The sequence below is a fragment of the Dendropsophus ebraccatus genome, chromosome 14, assembly GCF_027789765.1.
Source record: "Dendropsophus ebraccatus isolate aDenEbr1 chromosome 14, aDenEbr1.pat, whole genome shotgun sequence".
NCBI lineage: Eukaryota > Metazoa > Chordata > Amphibia > Anura > Hylidae > Dendropsophus > Dendropsophus ebraccatus.
This window is the reverse complement of record NC_091467.1, coordinates 4,019,829-4,038,668: the sequence shown is the minus strand read 5'-3', so window position 1 is coordinate 4,038,668 and position 18,840 is coordinate 4,019,829. Positions and strand designations below refer to the sequence as shown.

The window sequence follows — 18,840 nt, the reverse complement described above, 5'->3', positions numbered from 1 at the left end:
TCCATGATCCATTGTTTCCCTCCATTCACTGTGATCCCGGCCTCTGCTGTCTGACCCGGTCTCCATGGTCCTTCGTTCTCCTCCGTTCACTGTGATCCCAGCCTCTGCTGTCTGACCCGGTCTCCATGATCAATCGTTGTCATCCGTTCACCGTGATCCTGTACTCTGCTGTCTGACCTGGTCTCCATGATCCATCGTTTCCCTCCGTTCACCGTGATCCCGTTCTCTGCTGTCTGACCCGGTCTCCATGATTCATTGTTCCCCTCTGTTCACCGTGATCCCGTTCTCTGCTGTCTGACCCAGTCTCCATGATCCATCGTTCCCCTCCATTCACCGTGATCCCGGCCTCTGCTGTCTGACCCGGTGTCTTTGATCCATCGTTCCCCTCCGTTCACCGTGATTCCGGCTTCTGCTGTCTGACCCGGTCTCCATGATCCATCGTTCCCCTCCATTCACCTTGATCCCGGCCTCTGCTGTCTGACCCGGTCTCCGTGATCCATTGTTTCCCTCTGTTCACCGTGATCCCGGCCTCTGTTGTCAGACCTGTTCTCCATGATCCATTGTTTCCCTCCATTCACTGTGATCCCGGGCTCTGCTGTCTGACCCGGTCTCCAGGATCCATCTTTCCCCTCCGTTCACCTTGATCCCGGCCTCTGCTGTCTGACCCGGTCTCCATGATCCTTTGCTCACCGTGATCCTGTACTCTGCTGTCTGACCCGGTCTCCATGGTCCATCGTTCTCCTCCGTTCACTGTGATTCCAGCCTCTGCTGTCTGACCCGGTCTCCATGATCAATCGTTCCCCTCCATTCACCGTGATCCCGGCCTCTGCTGTCTGACCCGGTCTCCATGATCCATCGTTCTTCTCCGTTCACCGTGATCCTGGCCTCTGCTGTCTGACCCGTTCTCCAGGATCCATCGTTCTTCTCCGTTCACCGTGATCCCGGCCTCTGCTGTCTGACCCAGTGTCCGTGATCCATCGTTCTTCTCCGTTCACCGTGATCCCGGCCTCTGCTGTCTGACCCAGTGTCCGTGATCCATCGTTCTTCTCCGTTCACCGTGATCCCGGCCTCTGCTGTCTGACCCGGTCTCCATGATCCATCGTTCCCCTCTGTTCACCGTGATCCCAGCCTCTGCTGTCTGACCCGGTATCCATCCCTGTTGGGATCTGTGGGTGCGCGCGGTTCTTTTCCCATTCTGTAATCTGGCGTTATAAGAGGCGTACAGTAACATGTGTCTCCACGCCCCGGCCCAGCACCGCAGGAGTCCACAAGAAATTTATATTGTTTGTTTTTTAACCCATTTTTCGGATGAGAGTGAGGGTGACTCATAGGAGCCGCTGGCTGACTCATCCCGCACTGAGAGGCCATTCATCCCAGAGTATTCTGCCATATGTCACACTATCCGTCTATCTGCTTCACCGGGAAACCAGGGAACACGTTCATAGAAAGTCTGGAAATCCAGATTTCTAAATATTTACAGTGTAGCTGGAGATAACGTTACATCTGATGACATAGTAACTGGATATTATACACCGGCTCCTGCACTGATATAATAATAGGATGAATAAACCCACACAACCCAATCACAGACTGACCTGCTTCATTGTGTGACCTCATCTGGTGACATCACCATCCAACCATGTGTGACCCCACTGCCCTTACCCGGTGACATCACCATCCAACCGTGTGTGACTTCACTACTGTCACCCGGTGACATCACCATCCAACCATGTGTGACCTCACTGCCCTTACCCGGTGACATCACCATCCAACCGTGTGTGACTTCACTACCGTCACCCGGTGACATCACCATTCAACCAGAGGCTGTGTGATCTCACTGCCCTCACCGGGTGACATCACTATCCAACTTTGTGTGACCTCACTGCCCTCACACAGTGACATCACCACCAGACCCTGTGTGACCTTACTGCCCTCACCTGGTGACATCACTATCCAACCATGTGTGACCTCACTGTCCTCACCCGGTGACATCACCATCCAACCAGAGTCTGTGTGACCTCACTGCACTCACCAGGTGTGACATGACCATCCAACCGTGTGTGACCTCACTGCCCTCCCCCAGTGACATCACCATCCAACTGTGTGTGACCTCACTGCCCTCACCCAGTGACATCACCATCCAACTGTGTGTGACCTCACTGCCTTCACCCGGTGTGACATCACCATCCAACCAGAGTCTGTGTGACCTCACTGCACTCACCCGGTGTGACATCACCATCCAACCGTGTGTGACCTCACTGCCCTCCCCCAGTGACATGACCATCCAACCGTGTGTGACCTCACTGCCCTCACCCAGTGACCTCACCATCCAACTGTGCGTGACCTCACTGCTTCTCCATCAGAGACAGATGCCTGCCCCTTGGCGTGCTCATATAGACATATAGATATTGTTCAGACTATATCTCTCACAGCGCCATCACAGCTGGGATTCTGCGGGCGGCCATATCTTATGTTCATGGTGAGACATAGAGCATCTGTATCCAGCCTCGTCCGTCAGACGTCTGTCACACACGGATCAGGATCGGCTTCTCTCTCACAGACAGACTCACTGAGTTGGAGAAGATGTAACGTTTTCCATTTGCTGCATCTGGAGGGGAAAAGCTGCACATTTTTGCGCAATCCTCAATGAGCTAAGAAATGAGCAACTTCCCCCAAACCAGGAGTCACGGGGGTGGAGCCTCACCGCTTCTCCCTGCCCCTCTGACCCTGATTAGTAGATGGAGGTCACCCTGATGGTTTGGGACTCCTCACCACTTGCGGTCAGTGACCATCCATTATCTCTGTATAATTAGCACGTTAGCAGCTGGAATCCTCCCTGCTCCTGAGGGTTTGTAACAGTGTATCAGTGCAGCTTACTCGGGTCATGCTGTTAATCTCATGCAACAGAAGTGCAGCCCCAGAGGCATGCTGGGAGCAGTATCAGTCTCTTTGTGACAGGACGAGGGGGAATGCTCCCAGTCACTGACAGAGAAAGACATTCATAGTCTATTATAAGCTTTAACTCTTTATTAGTAGGAAACTTCCAGAAACACTCAGAGCGTGGATGTGGCGGATGATGTGACGGACTCCCTGGTTGCTAAGGACAACGGCGGCTTTTTACAGCGTGTCAGAACGGCACAATGCGAGCCTTTGTGCGATGTTCTCCCTGCAGCACAATGGTCGTTCTTCATCAGGGCAGATGAGCAACCAAGATACATCATGGCCTAAGTATGTACGCGATGAGCTGCGGCTGCAGATTTCATTCAAGGCTGCGAATACACAGAATCTAAAATCTGCTGCTCTGTGCATCATGAACCAGGAGGCTCTGGATAAGCAGTGCTACAATGCATATTAAAGCCAGAAATAGGGATTCCGAATTTGTGCACAGGCAGAGCGGTAGGGTCAGGGGGTCACTGTTCTCCAGGGTCTGTGGACGCCCCCTACATAGGATACAGCTACCTGGGGGTCATTTGACCCTTCTGGTGACCTCGGTTGTGGTAAATCTCCATCCCAATAAGCTGCGTCCTCTCCAGAATATTCTATATCCTCATCCCCTGGACTGGAGGCTGCAGTGTTACTGGGAATCACATCCAGAGTATCCCGCTAATCCGTTGTGACACGTCGGGGCGGCTCTGCATTATCAGGCTTCATCCCATTTCATCATTGCCACCTGAGGAGTTCAGCTCTGGAGGATTCTTTGTTATGACAGCTCCGGGCTGAGGTTTCCTACATCCACATTGATTTTCCTCCGCTTCTCGTTCTCACATGTTGATGTTGTGTAATTCTAGACTTGGCGAAATCCTGCAATGTGATGTATTCACCAGGATGATGGGAGGCGCCGTACACAGCAGGGGCCCCTGTGCATGATACGTGGCCCCCGGAGGGTCCGCACATATCGGCCAGTATCTCCTCTATGTGTCCAGTGTTTTGCGGCTTCTCTGATCTGTGGGATTTTCTTGGCACTTTGATGCTATTACTATCTGGTGCCCACAGTCTGCTGTGCCATGATGGAGGATTGGCGCCCTCTCTTGAATTCTAAATTATCTGGTTATTTGGCGCATTTAGTCCATTTTTCTGTGGTTAAGTTCCAGTTTTGCAAAATGTGTCCCTCATCCCGGGGTATAATGGTTTGTGCCAATATTCCTATATTCCTTACTGCCCGCTAGTAGCCATTCCCCACTTCTTTCTTTCTTCTGGGTCGGCACCTTCACTCTCTGGGGTCTTCCGGGTTGGCGCCCCTGCTCTCTAGAGTCTGTGGGGTTGGGGCCCCTCCACTTTGGGGTCTGTCGGGTTGGCGCCCCCACTCTCTGGGGTCTGCCGGGTTAGCGCCCCCGCTCTCTGGGGTCTTCCGGGTTGGTGCCCCTGCTCTCTGGGGTCTGCCGGGTTGGCACCTTGCTCTCTGGGGTCTGTCGGGTTGGCGTTCCTGCTCTCTGGGGTCTGCCGGGTTGGTGCCCCTGCTCTCTGGGGTCTGCCGGGTTGGCGCCCCTCCTCTTTGGGGTCTGCCGGGTTGGCGCCCCTCCTCTTTGGGGTCTGCCGGGTTGGCGCCCCTGCTCTCTGGGTCTGCTGGGTTGGCGCCCCTGCTCTCTGGGGTCTGTCGGGTTGGCGTTCCTGCTCTCTGCGGTCTGCCGGGTTGGCACCCTGCTCTCTGGGGTCTGCCGGGTTGGCACCCTGCTCTCTGGGGTCTGCTGGGTTGGCGCCCCTCCTCTTTGGGGTCTGCCAGGTTGGCACCCTGCTCTCTGGGGTCTGCCGAGTTGGCGCCCCTCCTCTTTGGGGTCTGCCATGTTGGCGCCCCGCTCTCTGGGGTCTGCCGAGTTGGTGCCCCTCCTCTTTGGGGTCTGCTGGGTTGGCGCCCCTCCTCTCTGGGGTCTGCCGGGTTGGCGCCCCCGCTCTCTGGGGTCTGCCGGGTTGGCGCCCCTCCTCTTTGGGGTCTGCTAGTTTAGTAGTTGACTTTTTGGCATGTATGTTATCATATTTGTGAGTATTTTCTTAGTTTCCTCCTTTATTTCTTTCTCTGCTCTCTCACTCTTGTTCTTCACAGTACAGACATGTCCAGCCAGGAAGTGTTATCATAGGGCTCGTGTCTTGGAGGGATTCATCATTTTCTTTCCTTTGTGTACAGGGTATGGGTTCCCCTTAAAGGTTTTCCCTAATGGTCTTAGAGACCCTCGAGGCCCCGGTCCTGTGCAGGTTGCAGGATGACCCCCTTCTTGTATAAGCGGTTGTGCGATGCTCAGGACATTAGGCAGGTATGTGCAGGATGGGATTCCCGGTGACGCAGGCGATGAGGGGCGTCCTCTGCTCAATCACTGGGCTCATTCATAAATATGGCTTCTCTGTCACCTCTGGTTGGCAAACAAGTGGTTGCCCGGCTACGGGAGGCATGGGTGCAGCGTCTGGGGCCGGCTGCTGTTTGCTCGGGGTGGGCTGCCCATCTTGGCCTGCGCACATCCTAAAGTTCCAGTGGTTTCCTTGACATTTTTGTGCAGTGAGTCTCCAGCTGGAGGGCGGCCGGGCGAGCTCTGACTCACCCTCTGTGCTGCTGTCACAATGAATCTGTGTCCATAAACACAAACACATGCGGCCTGTTTGCTTGCAGCGAGCTCGGTGCGCCCCGTCTCTCAGCAACCAATAAATATGTTTGCAGGGGGCGACCGTGATCAAAATAAATCTCAATGTGCGCAAATAGGAGCCGACTATTTATAACCGGCAGAGGCGAACAGAAGCCGATTGGTGGCCTGATGAATATGTACGAGACAGCTGTGAACCTGCGGCAGATGGGCCGGGTCACCCAGGGGTCAGGGGTCGGCCAATTACTGGCCACAGCGGATTAACCCTTCCCAAAATCCTTATAGCTCAGAACAGCTATTGTAGACTGCAGCACAGAGTGTTTAAGGAGAGAAGTGTGGATCCTATGGAGGTCATAGACTGAGGGTTGTATAATGGTGCAGTCACCATTATTAAGATCTCTGCTTCCTTTCAGTGAATGACTGACCCTTAGGGTTCTATTCCATCGGCCGAGGAGGGCCTGATCAACGCTGTAAACGAGCGGCGATCTGCTAGATCGCCGCTCGTTTACTGGGCCTATTCCACGGCCCGATGATCGTTGAGCGAGGGCTGCAGGGACATCGTTACTGATGTCCTTGCAGCAGCATACATTACCTGTCCAGGCTTCTTCTCTGCGCTGTCTTCATCCCCGGGTCCCACGCTCTCTATCTTCAGAATGGCCGGTCAGCTGACAGGCCACACTCAGCCAATCAGAGGCCACGGCGGTGCCGGCCTGTGATCTAGCAGATCGCCGCTCGTTTACATCGTTGATCAGGCCCTCCTCGGCCCGTGGAATAGGACCCTAAGGGTCAGTCATTCACTGAAAGGAAGCAGAGATCTTAATAATGGTGACTGCGCCATTATACAACCCTCAGTCTATGACCTCCACAGGATCCACACTTCTCTCCTTAAACACTCTGTGCTGCAGTCTACAATAGCTGTTCTGAGCTATAAGGATTCTGGGAAGGGTTAATCCGCTGTAATGTATGCTGCTGCTGCTTGTCAAATCGTCGGTAGCCCGCCGCGCACCGCTATTCAACCGTAGCGATGCGCGGTGGGGGAGCGATGATTTTAGGTCTGGCCCTAAATGAACGATCATCGGCTGATCGTTCTCTCTATTTCACCGAACGATAATCGGCCGAATCGGGCCAAATGGGCCGATTATCGCTACTGTGGAATAGGCCCTTACTATACTGTACAGCAGGAGCTTCTCAAACTCTAGGTTCTCTTACACATACAACTACAGCGTCAGATACCGCCATGTTGTGCACATTATATCCCAGAGCAACATCAAATCAGCACCATAGTGCAGAAATAAATATTGTTCCACCTGTATGACCCAACACTACACTGCACCAATAAACACTACTCCACCTGTATGACCCAACGCCACACTGCACCAATAAACACTACTCCACCTGTATGACCCAATGCCACACTGCACCAATAAACACTACTCCTCCTGTATGACCCAACGCCACACTGCACCAATACATACTGCTCCACCTGTATGAACCAAAACTACACTGCAATAAAAAAAAGTACTGCTCCACCTTTATAGTCCAACACCAGGCTGCAACAATAAATACTGATAAATACTGATGCACCTGTATAGCCCATAACCACACTGCACAAATAAAAACTGCTTCCCTTTATAGCCCAACACCACACTGCACCAATAATACTGCTCCACCTGTATAACCCAACATCACACTGCACCAATAATACTGCTCCCCCTGTATAACCCAACACCTTGCTGCATCAATATGTATTGTCCATCACAACATCACACTGCATAAATACACACTGCTCTACCTGTATAACCTAACATTACACTGCACCAATACATACTGCTCCATCTGTATAACCCTAACACCATGCTGCACCAATACTAGAGATGAGCGAACTGGGTTCGAGTCCATCCGAACCCGAATGTTCGGCATTTGATTAGCTGTGGCTGCTGAACTTGGATAAAGCTCTAAGGTTGTCTGGAAAACATAGATACAGCCAATGACTATATCCATGTTTTCCACAAAGCCTTAGGGCTTTATCCAACTTCAGCAGCCACCGCTAATCAAATGCCGGACACTCGGGTTTGGATCGACTCGAGCATGCTCCAGGTTCGCTCATCTCTAACCAATACGTATTGCTCCACCTGTATAACCCAACACCACACTGCACCAATAATACTGCTTTACCTGTATAACCCAACATCATGCTGCACTAATACTGCTACACCTGTTAGCCCAACACCATGCTGCACCAATACAGACTGCTCCACCTGTATAACCCAACATCACACTGCATAAATACACACTGCTCTACCTGCCCCCGTAATTTTTAAAAGAAATTACAGTACAACTAAAAAATGCGGTTCAGGGAAGAAACAGAGTGCTGCACCTCACACCCATGGCTGATACTAGTGCCCCTAGGCTAAATAAAAAACACATCAGAATTTTGTGTATGAATTGATCAAGCCATACTGCCCCATGTACCATCGTGCAGGTATCTGATACACATGGGTCCCTACACTAAGTCCACACCGTGCCAGTCAGTGGCCACCAACCCCGCAGGCGTGCACAGTCAGGGAACGGGGGCCATGGGACGGCCCTGCGACCCCCATGTCACAGGACCAGACCCAAAAACACCACACCAGAACCCGGCCAGCACCGCCGGCGGAGAAGGTTGCCCCCAAACAGCACAAGTCTGGATGAGGTTGGTTTTAAATGTAGCTGAATAAGCTTTCGTGTCAGCTATGGGTGCGATGTGCAGCCATTTCTGTCTTTTTGGCTTGTGCATATTTTATGTATTCTGTCCCTTTTTTCATTGTGGCTAGCACTCGTGCCTTGTAAGACCCATGTGATCCAAATTAGCAGGAAGCACCTGTGTACATAAGGGGAGGATCTCCTAGCATTCTCCCATTCTACCTGCAGAGGAATGGAGAGAAGTAAGAGCTTGTTCACACTTGTGTTGCTTGGCGTCCACTTTTTCCGCTGGTGGCGCCTGCGGGGTTCGGGGGGGCCCTTCAGGGTCTGGTCCTGTGACGATGGGGTTGCAGGGCCATTCCGTGGCCCCCCTTCTCTGCTTGCGCACGCTTTGCGGGGATTGTGGTTGCTGACCGGCACAGTGATGTGTTTTGGTTAGGGACTCATGTGTATCAGAAGACCTGCACGTGGTACATGAGGCAATATGGTTTGGCCAAATTATATACTAACTTCTGATGTTGGTTTTAAATGTAGCTGAATAAGCTTTCGTGTCAGCCATGGGTGCGATGTGCAGCCATTTCTGTCTTTTTGACTTGTGCAACTTAAAAATAACATTAGAAAAAAAGAATATTAATATCTGTAATTATTAACAACGTGTAAGTGATGGCTTCCTGTCACATGATCAGCTGCTTCATACCGCCGGCGGCTGCTGCTGCGTCCCAGGAGATTGATGCGATCCATAGCAATAGTGGAGGTTATACCGTTATATGGAGTTATTGGTGGTTGGCACGAGATGTTATATTTTATGTTTTTCTGTATATATGATGTTTATATAGAGGGAGGGACGGTGATTGTTCTATTTTCTGGCGTCCCCGTGCGGCATCAGTAACGCGATAACTTTATTCTGCGGACCGTGCGATTACAGTATGTTACTAGGAAGCCAAGTGTCTCCCCCCATTCTGCCACCTAGATGCTGCGGTCACTACTGGTTAAACACTCCAGATGGGAGTTATCTCTTGTCCCGGCCCGGTGATATTGCTGCTCTCTATCTGTAGGGGTCTGTATCCTTGCAGTATGCCAGGGACCTGTGTCACCTACAGATATATAGAGCAGATGTCACATGGTATAAGACGCGGGCACACACTGGACCCCAAAACACCAGAATATTAGATTATTTACCATTCACTCTATAATGTAGGGGATACCTCTCCCATCCCTCTGTATCTAAGCATCATGAGTGATGCTGTCTGCTGGATTGCAGAGCTGTGTATGTCATCCTGCCATGTGGGAGACTCCCTGAGCCTCTGATCTGTGTATGGAGCCGCTGTATCTAATGCCATGGTACATAGTGCCAGCCTGTGTGCTGCTTGTTCTCCAGCAGGGGGCAGCACTGCACTTTCTCCATCTGATCAGATACTTTTCTCTTGCAGTTTGTACAATGTATTTTGCAGGAACCTCTTGTGTGGTGGGGGTCGGCTCGCCATCGTGGCCCCTGTCCTGTGTATGGACCACTCAGAACCCAGGGGTCACTGTTCTGGGACACGCTCTGATGGGTTGCTATGGGCAACCGCTCCACTAGTTGTCATAAGTGACGGCACAGCGTCAGGTGATCCCCATAAGTGTATGGATAGATTAGTGTGGTCTGTAGTGTGGCCTGGAGGTGGCGCTGTGGCCGTTACACTGTAATAAGACCCGTCATCCCTCGTGTATCCACCTGGCACATGTTCTGTATACCATCCAGTATAAAGCCGGGGGCAGGATTGGGGTTTATGTTTGGATCAGTCCGGTCCAATATGGTTCCTTCCTCTTATGTAGATAGAGAATAGAGATGAGCGACCCTGGAGCAGCTGGAGTCCATCCCAACCCGAGCGTTCGGTATGTGATTAGCTGGGGCTGCTGAACTTGGATAAAGCTCTAAGGTTGTCTGGAGAACATGGATGCAGCCAATGACTATATCCATGATTTCCACATAGCCTTAGGGCTTTATCCAACTTCAGCAGCCACCGCTAATCACATGCCGAACGCTCGGGTTCAGATGGACTCCAGCTGCGCCAGGGTCGCTCATCTCTGATAGAGAACAGTGAAGCAATGTCATGACTATAACCAGGGTGGTGTCCTGTGTGTCGGCAGCCTAAGGCCGGGTTCACACTGCCGCTTTGCAGGCCATATAACGTATCGGTTTAGTAATAAAGAGGGAAGTATTAGTGCACGTTCCCTGGGATCAATGGAGAACGGACGCACATGAATCCCTTTATAATATGCAACTGATTGGGTAAATGTCCTGCAAGGCCGCAGTGCGAACACGATAAAGAACTCTATGGAGTCCGATCCTGCAGTCCTATGTAAAGCTTGGCTCGCTCTGGGGCTTCATCTGTCTATATGAGAGTCGGTGATATCCGCCTGTGCCCTGTAGTCAGGATGATGGGAGTTACAGTGCAGTATACAGGGGGTGCCGGGGGCTTCAGTCTCCTCTGGATTCACCTCTGATATTTCCTGATTTCCTCCAAACATCTGTACATGAGACATGGACGCCGGGGGTGCAGTGGCTGTTACTACTACAGCTCCCAGCATGCCCTGCCATTCTGCAATCTAATAAACCTAAGATTTGCGGTTTTATCTAACACGGCACATTCCTGACTTAGGGTATAAACCCGCACACCGAATACGCAGCAGATTAGATCTAAATAACGGCATCAAATCTGCACCATCACATCTGCTGCGTATACGGTGTGTGTGTTTATACCCTTAGGGTGGGTTCATACTGAGGAATTCTCGTGGATAAACTCTGCGAATTCCGTCGGCTGTCCGCGTGCACGGCCGAGCGCCTTTCCGCCGGCTCCATAGAATGGTGTCTATGGAGCCGGCGGAAAGGCACGCAGCTGTGCACGCAGACAGCTGACGAAATTCCGCAGATATTATCCGCGAGAATTCCGTAGTGTGAACCCACCCTTAAAGGGGTATGCCCAGTACTTATCAGCTGCTGTATGTCCTGCAGGAAGTGGTGTATTCTCTCCAGTCTGACACAGTGCTCTCTGCTGCCACCTCTGTCCATGTCAGGAACTGTCTAGAGCAGCAGCAAATCCCCATAGAAAACCTGGCAGCAGCAGGTGGCAGCAGAGAGCACTGTCATACTGGAAAGAATACACCACTTCCTGCAGGACATACAGCAGCTGACAAGTACTGGAAGACCAACTCTTTCCCCCCCTAGAGGATCCCCCATTTAAGGCTTTTCAACTGCCCTGTAACTACAACTCCCAGCATGCAGTGTGCTGTAACACCACACCAGCTGGACAGCTCCATCCTGTCAGGGCTTGAGTGAAGTTGTGGTTCCACAGCAGCTGGAGACTCTCTGCTCCGCAGGAATGTTCTCTATGGAAAACAAAGTACCTGTGCAATAAATAGGAAATCTACGGTCGGAGGCTTATACTGGAGACATTGTGCTCTGCTATACAGTAATATACAGAGGCCGCAACACCAGGATCACACGGGCTTACTGTAGGAATAATAAAAGACCCCTTGTCAGAAGCTCAGGACAGATACACAGAGAGCAGACAGTGCCGTACAGTGCTGTGTGGCCAAGCTGGGTTACTGCAGCTCAGCTGCTACTGAGGTGAATAAGAGAGGAACAACCCAGGATGGCCGCTCCGCCATGTACAGCAAAGTGTCAGATGTCGACAACCCGACCATCTGATATTGATGACCTTGAGGAAATAAATTTAGCCCAGTTAGTTGCTTCCATGTATCTTCAGGTATTGCCTCAATATGAACATTAGCTGTGACCCCTGCAGTGTCCTGGTACTTTCCTTTCTATTGGGACCCGATCCCAGGAGTGCGATGGTGAGGGGATAGTGAGTGCCGACAGCGCTGTACACCTGGCCTATATACCTGTATACTGCCGTGACTGGCCTATATACCTGTATACTGCCGTGACTGGCCTATATACTGCCGTGACTGGCCTATATACCTGTATACTGCTGTCATTGGCCTATATACCTGTATACTGCCGTGACTGGCCTATATACCTGTACACTGCCGTGACTGGCCTATATACCTGTATACTGCCGTGATTGGCCTATATACCTGTATACTGCCGTGACTGGCCTATATACCTGTATACTGCCGTGACTGGCCTATATACTGCTGTTACTGGTCTATATACCTGTATACTGCCGTTACTGACCTATATACTGCCGTGACTGGCCTATATACCTGTATACTGCCGTTACTGGCTTATATACCTGTATACTGCCGTTACTGGCCTATATACCTGTATACTGCCGTGACTGGCCTATATACCTGTATACTGCCGTGACTGGCCTATATACCTGTATACTGGCGTTACTGGCCTATATACCTGTATACTGCCGTGACTGGCCTATATACCTGTATACTGCCGTGACTGGCCTATATACCTGTATACTGCCGTGACTGGCCTATATACCTGTATACTGCCGTGACTGGCCTATATACCTGTATACTGCCGTGACTGGCCTATATACCTGTATACTGCCGTGACTGGCCTATATACCTGTATACTGCCGTGAGTGGCCTATATACCTGTATACTGCCGTGACTGGCCTATATACCTGTATACTGCCGTGACTGGCCTATATACCTGTATACTGCCGTGACTGGCCTATATACCTGTATACTGCCGTGACTGGCCTATATACCTGTATACTGCTGTTACTGGCTTATATACCTGTATACTGCCGTGACTGGCCTATATACTTGTATACTGCCGTGACTGGTCTATATACCTGTATACTGCCGTGACTGGCCTATATACCTGTATACTGCCGTGACTGGCCTATATACCTGTATACTGCCGTGACTGGCCTATATACCTGTATACTGCCGTGACTGGCCTATATACCTGTATACTGCCGTGACTGGCCTATATACCTGTATACTGCCGTGATTGGCCTATATACCTGTATACTGCCGTGACTGGCCTATATACCTGTATACTGCCGTGACTGGCCTATATACCTGTATACTGCCGTGAGTGCTTAGCACATGGAGGCTTGTGGGGTTTGCGGCCATTGACCTCACTGCCAATAATGTGGTCACTGATCCCTGGACAGCCCATTCCTCCCATCAATACCGTCCTGGCTGAGGATGAGACGTGAGCGGTCTGAGCATTCGCTATCGACACAGAAGCCGCTTCCTGCATTACTGGCGGATGTGAGAAATATCCGGGTAATGTAACTAAAATCCATATGAGAAAGAAGCCTGTAATCCAGGGGGGCGGTGCAGATCCTGAGCGATGGTTGGGGGGGGGGGGGGGGGGAGACATGTGGGATTTCCCTGGAGCTGTCTGGCAGCGTCCGACCTTCCTTCAGGATGGGAGATGGAGCTGTGACTGCAGGGAGTGATCCGGTACCCAGCAGACACCAGGAGAGTCAGAGACAAGAACCACCCGGACACAGGTTACGATATACAGAATATAAAATGTATTTATGTAAAAAACATGCTGTGTTAACATGTGAGAACATTTCCAAGCTGTACGGCGCGGCAGGAGAGCTGCGTACACTGCGATAATGGGAGGAGCACAACCAGCTGGATGCATAAAAGTGCAAATCACGCTCTTTGGTCCAGTACATAATCAGACAATAACACTTGGGAGGACTACAAGTCACATGATGTTCTCTCTGCCTCCATCATCTACATACAGCTATTTACAATGTGCGGCAAGCAGAGCAGTAATTGGATTTTAGTCAACTTAAAGGGATCCTCCACAAAAAAAAAAACAAACAACTTACTTGTGGATAGAGGACAAGTAAGAGATCACAGAAGTCCGATCTCTGTGATCCCCAGATCCCCCCCGGGTACTTTGTTTTGAATACAGCCACTAGTATGGAGCGTGACCCTCAGCTCTAGTCATTCTCTATGGAGCCGCCAGAAAGAGCCGAGCGCTGGACTCCATAGAGAATGACTAGAGCCGAGTGCTGGACTCCATAGAGAATGACTAGAGCCGAGCGCTGAACTCCATAGAGAATGACTAGAGCCGAGTGCTGGACTCCATAGAGAATGACTAGAGCAGAGCGCTGGACTCCATAGAGAATGACTAGAGCAGAGCGCTGGACTCCATAGAGAATGACTAGAGCAGAGCGCTGGACTCCATAGAGAATGACTAGAGCCGAGCGCTGGACTCCATAGAGAATGACTAGAGCCGAGCGCTGGACTCCATAGAGAATGACTAGAGCCGAGCGCTGGACTCCATAGAGAATGACTAGAGCCGAGCGCTGGACTCCATAGAGAATGACTAGAGCCGAGCGCTGGACTCCATAGAGAATGACTAGAGCCGAGCGCTGGACTCCATAGAGAATGACTAGAGCCGAGCGCTGGACTCCATAGAGAATGACTAGAGCAGAGCGCTGGACTCCATAGAGAATGACTAGAGCCGAGTGCTGGACTCACTCCATAGAGAATGACTAGAGCCGAGTGCTGAACTCACTCCATAGTGAATGACTAGAGCCGAGTGCTGGACTCACTCCATAGAGAATGACTAGAGCCGAGTGCTGAACTCACTCCATAGAGAATGACTAGAGCCGAGTGCTGAACTCACTCCATAGTGAATGACTAGAGCCGAGTGCTGGACTCACTCCATAGAGAATGACTAGAGCCGAGTGCTGAACTCACTCCATAGAGAATGACTAGAGCCGAGTGCTGGACTCACTCCATAGAGAATGACTAGAGCCGAGCGCTGAACTCACTCCATAGTGAATGACTAGAGCCGAGCGCTGGACTCTATAGAGAATGACTAGAGCCGAGCGCTGGACTCCATAGAGAATGACTAGAGCCGAGCGCTGAACTCACTCCATAGTGAATGACTAGAGCCGAGTGCTGGACTCCATAGAGAATGACTAGAGCCGAGCGCTGGACTCTATAGAGAATGACTAGAGCAGAGCGCTGGACTCCATAGAGAATGACTAGAGCCGAGCGCTGGACTCCATAGAGAATGACTAGAGCCGAGCGCTGAACTCTATAGAGAATGACTAGAGCAGAGCGCTGGACTCCATAGAGAATGACTAGAGCCGAGTGCTGGACTCACTCCATAGAGAATGACTAGAGCAGAGCGCTGGACTCCATAGAGAATGACTAGAGCCGAGTGCTGAACTCACTCCATAGAGAATGACTAGAGCCGAGTGCTGAACTCACTCCATAGAGAATGACTAGAGCCGAGCGCTGGACTCCATAGAGAATGACTAGAGCCGAGCGCTGGACTCCATAGAGAATGACTAGAGCCGAGCGCCGGACTCCATAGAGAATGACTAGAGCCGAGGAGGGTCACACACTGTTCCTGCAGCTGTATCCAAAACAAAGGAGCCAGGAGTACACGTACGTTAATCGGAGAACACCTTTAAATTGAGAATACATCAGGAACCTTACTCTGTCAGGCGACTAATCTGCTCCAAAGAGCTTACAATCTATAGAATGACGATGGAGCAGAGTTTTGTGCAGCACATGGTAATGACAACATATAACGTTCCTATATAACAGCTTTGTCCCTATGGGGCTGCTGTGTATGTACGTGGTTGGGCAGTGCTGCCCCCTACAGGCTGCTGTGTATGTATGTGGTCAGCCTGGGGTGGCTGGGATTAGGATTATACTGGGGAGGATGTTACTACTTTGGATCAGTCACCTGTAATGTTACACCCAGAGCTGCTTACATTCCACCGCCACTTGTCTGATGCCGTATTACGCTCATGGAAAAACCATCAGAAGCGATGAGGCCGTCAGACAATGTGATCCGAGATTCTTTGGTACAATGACAGGAAGGCACTGCGGTAAAAACATTCACATTGTTGAGGAAAAACAGAATTTCCTCATGTGCAAATATGGCGGCCGTCCAGGCAGAGCGAGCACATCTCCCGCATTAGGTAAACACATTAAGGCTTCGCTGACAGCGCTAACAACGGCCCCTCTGCACGCTGATCCTCGTCGTGTCGATGAGCCGAGCTGTCAATCATCCTGGTGGGAGTATATAACTATAGTGGGGACTGAGGCTGCCCATAGGGACCTGGTTTTATCAGTAAGTGAAACAACGGCCAGACTCGCTCCAGAAACCTCCGTCACTATGTTACAGAATAAGTGCAGGCGGCGGAGACTCAAGCGAGACAACAAGTGCCAGGACCCTAGTGATCGTCTTCTCTTTGGTTTTCCTTGGATGGCTCATGGTGGCTATCTACACCTTAGGACCCTATTACACCAACAGATGTCGGACAGATTTTTTCAACCAAAGTCAGGAATGGATTTGTAAAGAGGAGAAATCTTAGTCTTTCCTTTATCACCTGTTCGGTTTATAGTCCGTTCCTAGGTGTGGCTGCAAAAATCTTTAGGCTGCCAGTCCGAACAACCATCGACAGTCGGGAGGGGTGAACACCTTTGTTGTGGGAGATACAAGTCGCTATGAGAGCTCTCTCACTGCAGCTCACCTCCCTTCCTCCCATAGAGAATACAGGAACACTCGGCCATGTGTGGGGAGGATGGGTGGTAGATATGACTGACGGCCGGCCGTGGGTACTGAATGTGTATGGGGGCTTTATACCCACGGGATGCCGTGTCGCTATGATTGTCACATTGCAGCTGTGGCAGCTTTCTCCTTGTCCTGCCCTGTAAATCAAACTAAAACCTCCAACCACCAAACAACCGGTGTGAGGGCGCAGGTCCGGAAAGGAGACACTGATAATAAGGAAACTAAAAACTGGTTTAGTGAGACTACGCGTTTCGGAACCGCACCGGTTCCTTTTTCAAGAGTCAGAACACTACGGCCATAAAGATCATCCGGCCGGTACTTAAGGCCGGGATGATCTTAGCAGAGACCGGCCGTTCCGTGACCCAGCCAGGTCATGGAACGGCCGGTTTCTTACAAAGTGTGAACATAGCCTTTGCGTGTATTAGGGATCAAATGCTTCAATTAAAGTTGATGGAAAATAAAAAATAAGCTGAAAATATTTAAAAATCCCCTGTAATATACACGAATCCCCTAAAATACTTTCAATGTTTGGCCGTGTGAATCCAGTCTAAGAGCATGTTCACACACATATGAGCATGCGCGGCACCCGGTGCACAGTCCAGTGATCTGCGGTATGACGGGGCACTCGCTTAGCTATGGGGGGGTCCTCTCTCTCCTGACCTCTGGGATAAAGCTTCCTTAGTCCAGTGATCTGCGGTATGACGGGGCACTCGCTCAGCTATGGGGGTCTTCTCTCTCCTGACCTCTGGGATAAAGCTTCCTCAGTCCAGTGATCTGCAGAGTGACGGGGTACTTGCTCAGCTATGGGGGTCCTCTCTCTCCTGACCTCTGGGATAAAGCTTCCTCAGTCCAGTGATCTGCAGAGTGATGGGGTACTTGCTCAGCTATGGGGGTCCTCTCTCTCCTGACCTCAGGGATAAAGCTTTCTCTTTAATGCATTATATACCACAGAAATATACAAAGGCTGCTCTTATATATAATCTATAAAACAAGCGAATTAGTTACTTCGTCCATCTAAACGGTTGATTAGACACAATAAATAACAGGTTCGGCATTCACTATTTACAGATGCTGTCGGGGATCTCTACTTACAGTTTAGAGCAGGGATTGTTCGGCGATGGATTTGGGGGGTCAGGGGGGGTAAGCGGGGGGCTGTACATATAAGAGGCCTCACTCCAGGGCAGTTCTAGAATCCCTGCTTAATATGGCATCAATCCTCTATACAAAAGACAATAGAAATGTATGTATATAATATTTAGCTAAAATATAATAATCTGATGATCTACGTATGCGTCATATGGATTATGGGTCAGAAGCCGTTGTATCAGGGAAGGGACAGAGGACGGGTTGTATACTGCTGTGTATATCTACACTGCCCCTCCAATAACTATTACAGAGTAATGCAATGTTCCCCAACTGCTGCAGAACTACAATTCCCATCATGCCCATCAGAATGTCACCGTCAGGGTATGATGGGAGTTGTAGTTTTTGGGGAACCCTGAAGTAATGTAACAGAAGCGCAGACTGTGGCTCCCCATCAGAAGTGCATGCTGGGACTAGTAGAGCGCTACAGCTGGAGAGCCGCGTGTGTTCTTTGAGTCCCCTCTGGAACATCCTGAGCACCGTTCCCTCAATGCCACCATCGCGGACCCTCAACAAGCGACATCCGTCTTGCGGCTCGTTTCATTTCCTAACAGTTGTCACTTTGAGGGATTGTTCTCTTCAGATCTCACAGATCATCCTTCACATCTCACCCCTGTCCTCGGTCCTGGGATACGCTTCTTATGACAGGACAATGAGTCTTACGGCTTTGATGTTTACAGGAGTGCGGCGGTGCTCGGTGCCAGGATATTGTCTGTGGTGCTGGAATCGGCAGCTTGCCGTGGCCGGAGAGGAAACAGAAGGTGGGGTGTACGAGGCAGGAGGATGGCGGAGGTCAGGGAAGGAAGCGTTCAGTAAGAGAGGTCCTGGCAGCGGCGCTCTTCTAGGTTTGGTTTCTTGCAGGCAGCACGGAGAACTCCTTCCTGATAATTTCATTCACTGCGGACAAAAGAGAACAGAAATAAAGTGATTCCAGACAACGTAAATATTCACAGATCGGGGAGGAAA

General features: G+C 50.8%; 1 protein-coding gene and 1 long non-coding RNA gene across 8 annotated transcripts in view; one reads left to right on the top strand and one right to left on the bottom strand.

Annotated features, from left to right (window-relative positions):
• Positions 1-18,840, top strand: part of LOC138772869 (uncharacterized) — an 87,446-nt gene that overhangs the window by 53,322 nt on the left and 15,284 nt on the right. The gene's annotated exons all lie outside the window — the stretch shown is intronic.
• NFATC2 (nuclear factor of activated T cells 2) overlaps positions 18,290-18,840 on the bottom strand; it is a 109,504-nt gene continuing 108,953 nt past the window's right edge. For 6 of the 7 annotated variants that reach the window (XM_069953594.1, XM_069953595.1, XM_069953599.1 and 3 more), the window contains exon 10: positions 18,290-18,771. In XM_069953594.1, coding sequence (XP_069809695.1) covers positions 18,716-18,771 — 56 coding nt within the window. In that variant the 3' untranslated portion in view covers positions 18,290-18,715. The remainder of the gene's footprint in view (positions 18,772-18,840) is intronic. The other variant, XM_069953593.1, reaches the window with a different exon arrangement.